The 10,334-nt window shown below is 45.3% G+C and overlaps 2 protein-coding genes across 2 annotated transcripts; both read left to right on the top strand.

The window, feature by feature from the left end:
* Nucleotides 1-1,071, top strand: LOC308479742 (galanin receptor 2a-like; the record flags this gene model as incomplete). The annotated part of the gene is made up of 1 exon (XM_081010576.1): nt 1-1,071. One exon carries the CDS (start codon nt 1-3, stop codon nt 1,006-1,008), a length of 1,008 nt encoding a protein of 335 aa, XP_080866702.1. The 3' UTR covers nt 1,009-1,071.
* A 5,181-nt stretch (nt 1,072-6,252) lies between these two features.
* LOC308479531 (allatostatin-A receptor-like) lies at nt 6,253-7,077 on the top strand (the record flags this gene model as incomplete). Its single annotated transcript, XM_081010238.1, has 1 exon — nt 6,253-7,077. One exon carries the CDS (start codon nt 6,253-6,255, stop codon nt 7,075-7,077), a length of 825 nt encoding a protein of 274 aa, XP_080866364.1.
* Between the last annotated feature and the right edge of the window lie 3,257 nt (nt 7,078-10,334).

Below are 10,334 nucleotides of genomic sequence, written 5' to 3'. Positions count from 1 at the left end.
ATGGACTCCAATTCCAGTGCAGGGAATGTCACCAGCTCTGGCTTAAGCGACCTTTTCCTCCTTTATAGCAGAAATGTGTTTGCTGTCCTCTATGTCTTCCTCTTCCTCCTGGGCATGCCCGGAAACGGCTTGCTGCTCTGGATCCTTTTCCGAGGTCTCCAAAGAAAGAGCGGCAGCCACATCTCACGCCTGACGGAGCCTCTCTTCCTCAACATTGTGGTCCTGGACCTCCTCTTCCTCCTCTACAATGCCCCTGTGATGTTTGGCAACATCCTTTTCAGGGACTGGCGCCTGGGCCGCCTGCTGTGCGTCACCAACCACAGCTTCTCCATGTGGGTCTCCTTTGCTGCCTTCTACAGCATGCTGGCCACCGCGCTGCTTCGCTATACGGCGATCCTCCACCCCATGAGAGTGATGCCCATTTCCCAAAAGCAGATAGTTATCGCTTGCGGGCTCATCTGGGTGACCTGCCTTATATTCTCCACTCCGCTCTGGATTAATTATGAGATCATTCACGTGGAGGGGCAGACGTATTGCGTGAACCAAATGGCAAGGAAGGAAGTTAACCTTTACCTGCAGCTCCTGGGAGGGGTGGGCTTCCTGCCTCCCACACTGCTGATGGTTTTCTGCTACTTGAGGATCATCTGTACCCTCAAGGTTAGGAGAGGGCTCTCTATGCACACAGCCTCCAGCCTGCAAGTGAACTGGCGAGCTTCAGTGATGGCTTTGGTTACCATGGTGACCCTGGTGGTCATGTGGCTCCCCTATTGGCTGGTGATTTTCTTTATCAAGTACGACCAGTTGCTAACCACAGCCCCTATGTACTTGGCTTATCACCTGACTTCTCTCCTGGCCTTTGCCAACCGCTGCATTAACCCCATGATCTGCTTCTGCCTTTCTTTCCAGTTCCAGGCCAGGCTGAGGAACCTCTTTAGGAGGGTAGGAAAGGGAATTCGTCAAGTAGGTCCTATCCATTTGGGTAAGATAGAAGTGTTAGGTAGCACGTGACTAAGGTGTACAATACGCTTTGCTAAAGTTGTGTGGAACAAGAATTTATTATTTCCTGTCCTGTAGCCTGCCTGAGGGATCCCCGATTCCCTGTCCCTGCTTTATGTGACATACACAGAGCCCATAAGGAGAAAATCATATGTGGGAACTTAATTAGTTGCACTCGTTTAAAATATTTGAATCTACTTCTGGGGGAAAAATGGTAACCCCAGGAGAACTTTAGTTTATGTTAAATCCTGTCTAGGGGCTTCATTTCCTAAAATGCCTTATGAAGGCATTTTTGATGTTGCATTATTGATTCACATTATTGATCAGTTCCTTTCTGCCAATAATATATTGTAACTATAACTTGAAGCTGATACTCAGCTCGTATCCATGCAGAGAAGAGCTGCCTTCTGCTTGGACTACCAAACGACACCTTTGAATTGGTGATTTCTGACTTGTTTGTGCCTTTAATTGGACACAGATTCATTCCCAAGGAATACTGCATGTTCGTTTACCTGAAATGGTTCTAGTAGCAGCAACAGACAGGGGTCACTGGAGAGAACATTAATTGTGCTGAAGCTTCCGGGCTGGGAATTAAGAGTCCCTGAAATAACCTTTAATATTTGAGCTGAGAAATCTATTGACTTGTAGAATAGGCTAATGAGGTCTCGGTGAGAAACAAGAGTGTGGTTCATTTTTCCTCTACCATTAACAGCCAAATTATCCTATACAGCATAATTACCTGAAGCTCCCTAATGTGAAGAAGATATAGCTCTTTTTCTTCCCACACCAAGCTTCTCTTAAAACTTATCATTATTCTTTTTTCCATTGCCTTTATATCCCACCTTTTTCTTCGCAGAGAACAAGGTGGCATACATGGTTGTCCCAGGGGCTTTTTTCAGCCAAAACTCACTGGAACTCAGTTCCGACACCCCTCAGGTGGGTGCCATTGCCATTATACAAAGGAGGCATTTATGGTGAGTTCTGGCACCTCTTTTTCTAGAAAAAAACCACTGATTCTCCCCAACCTCATTGAATCCTTACAACAACCCTGTGAGGTAGGTTAGGCTCAGAGGCTGTGACTGGCCCAAGGTCAACCAGTGAGTTTCATGGCTGAGTGGGGATTAGAACCCTGGTCTCCAAGGTCCTAGTCCAACACTCTAACAACCACACCACACTACATTGTCTCTCTTCTGCACTATATGCCAGAATATGGCATATCCTATGACAATTCAACAATGATTGTCTTCTTGGTGTTACGGAGAAATTAAAAATGCCTGTACCCTATTCAATACAATACAAAGTAAAAAGGTAAAGGTACCCCTGCCCGTACGGGCCAGTCTTGCCAGACTCTAGGGTTGTGCGCCCATCTCACTTATGAGGCCGGGAGCCAGCGCTGTCCGCAGACACTTCCGGGTCACGTGGCCAGCGTGACGAAGCTGCATCTGGCGAGCCAGCACAGCACACGGAATGCCGTTTACCTTCCCGCTGGTAAGCGGTCCCTATTTATCTACTTGCACCCGGGGGTGCTTTCGAACTGCTAGGTTGGCAGGCGCTGGGACCGAACGACGGGAGCGCACCCCGCCGCGGGGATTCGAACCGCCGACCATGCGATCGGCAAGTCCTAGGCGCTGAGGTTTTACCCACAGCACCACCCGCGTCCCTTACAATACAAAGTATCAAATGGTTATACCTTCTATCCAAGCCTTCCTCAACCTGGTGCCCTCCAGATTTTGTTGGACTACAGTTCCCATTATCTCTAACCATTGGACGTGATGGGTGGAGCTGTAGTTCAACAACATCTGGAGGGCACCAGTTTGGGGAAGGCTGTTCTATGCTGTAATGGATTTCATGTATAGGCAGAGCTTGGAAAGAAATTGCTTGTGTGTGGGTAGACTACAATTTTGCATTTCAAACCTGTCATTGCTTCTAGCTATGAACTCTGGATACCTTGATTCTGTAAGGGCATAACAGGCATTTAAGGAAGATGATCGGCATCCTCACAAAGCAACAATCTGCACAATTAGTTTTACAATTCTTCTGTTAAAAATTCCAGACAAATGCAATAGTAAATACATCAATGAGAACTAACTAATCAGACTCTGAACTAACACAAAAGTCCTACAAAGGTTGCTAACCAATTCTATATTTCTCACAAAAAAATGGGGGAAAGGGAATCATGTTTTTAAAACATATTTCTGCTTGCTGTCTCTTAGGCAGATATGTTTCGATTGCATTCTTATACACACTTAACCAGGGAGTAATCCCCACTGAACTCGGTGAGACTTACTTTTGAGAAGACTGCCATAGAAGTTCTTCAGCTTGGAGCATAGAGCTGGTGTGGGCAGGAACCAAACTCAACACAATTGAAATTGCTGTTCATGGGACAAGTGAATAGCCATTTCTTTTCAGTGAGCTTCCCTGGAGAGAGGAACAACCCCTCTTCGTAAGATTTCATGCTGAAGTTTGTGGAAGAAGAGACCTCCCGGAATTATCTCAGAAGAGTATTGGGAGTTGTTAGGAAACCCCTCAAAGGACTGCATTTCCCAGCACCCTTAACTTCTTAAGTTCCCAGGATTCTTTGGGAGAAGCCGTGACTGCTAACGTGGTATAAGAGTTCTTTTAATATATGGTGTGTGTTGCAACCAAAAACTCTCTGATCATCACTTGACCCAAAAATTGTGTCTACACAATTTAATGGGGCTGTCAAACCCATTAAAGATATTTATATCTGATTATCTGCCTAGCTCTGTCCAATTATTTATCCAATGATGTATCATGTTCACATATCACAACATTGAATAAAAATGCTCTTTTGGAAGAGTCTTCAGTGGAATCGACAGTTTCTGTGAAGTATGAGGACTTTGAAAATCAAAGGCTGCAATCAAAGGAAGGGATAAGTTAATGTTTTCAGTTGATTCACTCCCACACTCTTTTGGTTTGCAAATTTAGCTAGTGGTTACTGCAACAAGTGAAATAGTCACTGCTGTAGTCTCCCAATCAGTCTCTGAGTCCTCCTACCCAGGACCAGCTCATGACATTTTGCTGCCTGAAGCACAGGACAGTATTTATTTATTTATATATCTCACCTTCCCTGTTTTAGCTTCACAACAACCCTGCAAGGCTGGTTAGGGTAAGAGATACTGACTTGCCCAAGGTCACCCAAGTGATATTCCTGGTTAAGTGGGCACTTGAAACCTGGTTTCCCAGTTCCTAGTCCGAAACTCTCTAACCACTACACCTGGCACTTCTCCCAATCCCATGTACAACAGCTACCCAGATCACCAGGTTTTTGTGTTTTTTACTTCAAAGCTAGTAACAGGAAAGCATCCTCCATTGCATCTGAGGGCAGAAGGCTAGGTTAGGGGACACAGAGCAGGCTGCATGGTACACACAGATCGGTCTGTTACCTCCTTCTGTCTAATGGTAGGGCCGGCCTTGCTTACCTAACATTGACAAAGCTGAGAGATGTGTATGCCTCTTTCACAGTGTAAGTACAAGATCATGAAGCACTCTTCCACATGCCTGGGATATGGCTTCCACATTCCTTTATTTGAGCACTTTATTATTATTCAAGATCTCCTTAAAGCAGGTTCAGTTCCTAGGTAACTTGTTTAGAGAGTACTCAGGTTAATTGCTATGATTCACTCACAATGTAAAAATCGTGTATCTGGGCGTTAGGGATGCCCTATTGTCAAGTGCTCTACTCTTAGGGTTTGTGGGGGGGGGGGGGAGAAACCCTGAGGGAACAAGAGTGCCCACAGGTGACATGTTAGTAACCCTTGTGTCCTCTAGATGTCATTGGACTGCAACTCCCATCATTCCTGACCATTGGCCATGTAGGCTGGGGCTGATGGAAGTTGTAGTGCAACACCATGTGGCGACCATTGACTACACTAGGGTCTACCTACAGCATTTCCACCACCCAGGAAGACCAGGGATAGTCACGGAACATGCAAACATATACTGTGGGTAAAGAGAAGTACAGGAGACCTACGCTTATCTCCTGAACGTGGGTTTGTCTTGGCTGTAGCTTTAATATCCACCTCCCTTGCAGACCATACCGGAGAGATATCTAAGGACCATGCATCTTCACAGGGGATAGATTTCTGTGTATTGCCGGAGAGCTTAAAATATCTTCGTTGTTTCCCTCCCTCTTTACCCATAGATCACCCACATGCTGCGACATGTGAATATTGTGTCTCTGTTCTGCAAGCCCCGCCTCCTTCTCCACAATGACTACAAGGGAGGGGGAGAGAGAACACATCTTATCCCCACAAGCCAGGCAAAGTAATATAAGTCACCATCTGCTGGGAACAGATATGGGGAATTGCAGAACTGATCTCTATCTCAACCCAGCTGCAATGATTTACAAGTGAATTGGTGCCCTCTCTGATGTCTGTCCATAAAACACAATGGCTTGGTAAGCTTTCACCCTTTAGCAATTGCAGCTGAATACTGTACCTAGAGCCTTGTTAAATGAACTGGGAGGAACATTTTACTCAAGGGGAAAGCTGTTTCCTTTTGCTTTGTGGTGGTAGTGGGGAGGGATTAATCTTTTGGTTCGGCAGTGACTGGTGTCAAAGCTAACTTTCTGCTGTCCCTTTGCAGTGCAAACCATGGGTTAAGCTGGTGAGTGGAGACATGTGGTGACCCTTATGATCACAATGGATTGTAGGAGATGTGCCCTTATGCTGGCTCATGTTTGGAAGGAAGTCTCTACCCTGTCCACACTCCCAACACTTCTTCTGAGATGCTCAGATTCAGCGGAGTATGGGGATGCTGACCCACTCAGGGGCATGAATGGAAAGCAGGGCTTGAACAGAGACTCATGGACTTGTAAGGGCACTTCATCTCATACAACTGCCTGCTCGGTGCAGAATCTAAAACATACATCTGAAAGCCTATCATTTTTGTTATTATTGCTGTGATTTGTGTTTAATGCATTAATATGGCAAATTTTAATATACATATACACATTACTCAGGGGCCAGGACAATGATATGTTGTTGTTGTTGTTGTTGTTGTTGTTGTTGTTGTTGTTGTTGATTCATATTTTCTCAGTTTCATCCTCACACTGGAATAATGGAGCTCACAACAACCAGCAAAGATTTCTTTCATGCTTCCAACAAGACTTTCAACGCCTCTTCTCATGGGACAGACGACAGCTTTGGTGGCCTGACAGTGACACAGCTGAGATACATATTTGCTTCTTTCTGTGGCCTCATCTTGTTGGTTGGCTTTGCTGGCAACCTCTTCATGCTGCTGGTCCTGATTGAGGGCTTCAGGAGCAGCAGGAGCACCAACTCCATCTCTGCCATGACCAACACTCTCATGGTCAACATCACCATCTCTGACCTGATCTTCCTCCTCTACAATGTCACCGTGCTGCTGCTCACATTTGTCTATGAGGACTGGGAGATGGGCTTGGCTGTCTGTGTCAGCAGCCAGAGCTTTTCCATGTGGACCATGTTCTGCAGCTTCTATAGCATGGTGGTCACCTCCATCCTGAGATACCTGGCAGTTGTTCATCCCACCTGCTCCTTCCCAGCAAATTGGCTCCAGAGGTTTCTTCTCTGCATGGTCATGTGGCTCATGGGCTTCACTGTGTCTGTCCCCAACTGGATACACCAAGGAGTCGTCGTGCTTGAAGATGCTCGATACTGTACGCTTTTGATGACGCCGAGGCAAACATACCTGTATTTTGTTCTCTTTGGTGGGGTTGCCTTCTTCCCCTTTGTGCTTCTCTTGGTCCTGTGCTATTCCAGAATCGTCCATTCCCTCTGGTTCAGGAAGATGGTGGTGGTCCACTCATCCTCAAGCATTCGGCTCAACAGGAAAGCAACTGTCATGATCCTGACCGTATTGGCGGTTTTCATCCTGATGTGGATACCATGCTCAGTGGTGATATACCTCTCGGCCACCCACAGCCTCCCGCAAACTCCTGCAGGATTTGTAGCCTCCGGCTTATCTAGCATTCTGGCTTATTCGAACTGCTCCGTAAGCCCCCTCATTTGCTTTTCCCTTTCAGATCAGTTTCAGGCTAGCCTGAAAAAGTTGCTTTGCCGACGAGGTCCCAGGTAACCCCAGGACCACGGGCAGAGTTGATTGGACCCAAATAACTACGTCAACAGCCTCTAAGAGGGAGCTAGAGGCAAACTTAGGCTACTCAATCAGACCAAGCACTTTGTCATTTCAAAACAAAACAAAACACCAATGTGGACTCACTGTGCTTTGAAGAACAGCACTGATGACATGCATTATATGCTACTCTGTAGAACAAGTATAAGAACCCTAATTGCAAATCATAGAATTGCAGAGTTGGAAGGGACCCAATGGCTTATCTAGCGCAACCCCTTGCAATACAAGAATCACAGCTCCAGAATCCATGACAGATGGCCATCCAACCTCTGCTTAAAAACCCCCAAGGAAGAAGAGGTGGTCTTTTCCACTGCTGAACAGCTCTTGCCATCAGAAAGTGCTTCCTAATGTTTAGTCAGAATCTCCTATGTAATCTTGCTTAGCTTTATCATCCATTATAATAGATCTGTAAAAACAACCAATAATAAACAAATAGCATAACATTTTATTATTATGGGACAGCCATACCGTTTGGTCCCTTAATAGGAATCGGCAGCAATCCACTGAGTCACCTGTTCGTGAGTCTCTACTGAAAGACCCACAGGGCTTTTGCGTGCTATCAGGGGTTCTCCCTGGGGCTGAAAAACATGGTGCTGAGTCAGTCTCTGTCCCGTAGATGTCGCTGTTGCATTTTTAAAATTCCTTCGCGAGCTCATTGCTGTAAATGGAAAACAGTTATGGAAATGCAGAGGAAGTCCAAGCACAAAGCAGCACTTTCACTGTAGATTTATTTTATTTTATCGCACCTCTTTCCAGTAGCTTTTCATCTTTTCCTGCTTTTAAATGGGCACAGGGCTGCTAGCATTTAAATATATAAATCCCCAGCCATGTTTTCCTTCCTTTCCGAAGCAGTGCTTTTTGCAACCTGCCCCAGGGGCTGCCTCAATACTCCTAATCACCAAGAGAATCTAATAATGAAGCAATAACTACAAAGCAATTTCTCCAGCAAGTTGAATTGTTCTGATCCAATCCCCATTGTTCGGCGTAAATAATAAATCAGAACGCCACAAAGCAGAGCAGCAGAGGGGCCATTTTTAAGAAACGCTGCAGGAATCTGCTTGACGTAAGCAAGCGGCACGCCAACATGATTTTGATTGACTTTTCATCATTTCCCATCTCGCTTCGGAAGGAAAGGAAAGGAAAGGCACATTTGCGCATTCAGTGATGCTTCTTGCACCACTCAGAACATAAGAGCCAAAGAGCTGTGACAATACTCTGCTGATATCATTTACTACCAGATTTAGCAAGATCAGAGTGGGTGGTGGCAGTGGTTGGATTGCTGTACCTCCAACACTTCTCAGATGAAAATAAGGATGTTTCTCACACCCTGCGACTGACCCTCCTCAACCCCCAATTTTTGGTCCTCCCCTCCTGCAGAAGGGCAAGTGCCACCACCAATGGGTCGCAGCACACATGCCCTCCACTGTCCTGAGAAAACCCCTTAATCCTTATTTGATTTTATTCTTTGGCAGATTTATAAAAAGAAAAGCACACATCAGTATTTTTTAAATATATATAGAAAGGGTCAAGATTAGATGCGGATGCACAAACCATAAAAAAAAGGACTGGGTGAAAAGCCATTGGAGCCTGCATTCTGGAAGTGGGTGTGGCCAGTCTCAAAAATAAGCATATTGGTGAGGGAGGAGGTGTGGCCTAGCTTGGCATCTGCTTCCACTGTCAGACTGCCAAGACTGCTGCCTGTTCTTCAGATGTGTCTTGGGCAGCCTGCATGTTCCCCTCTTCAGCTGGCAGATGGAGGCTGAGGTCAGAAAAATGTGACCCATCCTAGCATGTCCAGAGATTTAGTCTCTTTACATTAGATTTCTATGAAATAAGGACCCACCTTGTTCTGGGATTGTAAATACTGTTTTTTTAGCATTGTTTATAATGGTTGGGACCTCAGGATGAAGGGATGCTGACCCACTGTTGCGTCTTCTATGCTCAGGGAAGAGATATCTGTTTCCTGGGACTTGGAGGACATCCAGCTGAAGAGAAGAGTTTCTCCAAGCTACAATTCCTAACCAGCTCTCTTGGTTGTGGGCTCCTCTGTTAAGGACCACCATGTAGGTCGACTTTTAAAAAATCATCATCATCATTACTATCATATTAATCTTTACGCCTTTGAAAGCTGAGGATGGAACCAGCTTTATATAATCACAGTTGGTGAGATTAAGGCTGCAAACCTACACGCACTTTACTTGGGAGCCTGCCTCGCTGAAGTCAGTGGGGTTTGCTTTCAGCCGCACATCCACTTCACCTTGATTTTAAATGTTTCTGTTTATAGTGAAAGGCTTCAGCTCTGCCAGCCTTCTGTTGACCTACAATTTCAATGGGAACCAAACCTGGAAGAAGATGCCTGCAACATGTTGCTTAAGGCAAGGAAATCCTCGTTCTGTGAATCCACTCTAATTGGTCCTTCATTACTAAGGGACAACTATTTTCCTGCCACTTGGTTAAAGGCTGGGCTCTACTGAACTCTCTGATTTAGTTTTCTTCTGCAAGAGCTACTTACACAGCACTCCCTGAATTTTGGAGAAGTGGACTGCTTTTCTGGTGACGCACAGATGCACTAAGCTCCCCATGGAACCCCGTGGATTGGGACCAATTAAAGGGTCATGATGTTTCCAGCAGATCATACTTGATCTGGCACATAATGACATTATGCTGTGGTTGGAAGCAATCCTTGATCTTTCTGAATGCTCATTAAATAAATCATGCAAGACCTGAAATATTAAGTTCCTATTAGTATGTGTTTAGGAATCCCCAGTTCTCTACTGGGAGAAGAACAGTGGATGGTATTTTGAATGCCAAGAAAAGGACTTTGCTTCAGATATTAGCTGACAATGATTGCCCTTATCGATTGTTTCCTATCCTTTCCATGCTCCCATGGGCTGCAGGAGCTCAGCATCTTCCCTCCCAGTACTATAATGGGGTGTACACTTCTTATGGCATGAATTAGCATTCTGCAAAGACAGAACAGAGAGAAAAATAGATGACTTTTTATGCACGACAAGGAACAGTATTTGGAACACAACACTTTGCCAGCAGCCACAGGCCTTTTGAATGTTAATTACACATTTGCCTGTGTGAATTCAATATAGTGTCAGTTGTCTTAGGCATGCCACACTAATCACAAAAACCACCGATGGCTTTCAATTTCATAGTGAAAGACCCCAAAGCATTTAAATGCTTAGCTATAG

This window comes from Podarcis pityusensis (genome assembly GCF_964106645.2).
Source record: "Podarcis pityusensis genome assembly, chromosome: 6".
NCBI lineage: Eukaryota > Metazoa > Chordata > Lepidosauria > Squamata > Lacertidae > Podarcis > Podarcis pityusensis.
Note: the sequence above shows the minus strand (reverse complement) of the source record. Positions and strands in the feature narration are given on the sequence as shown.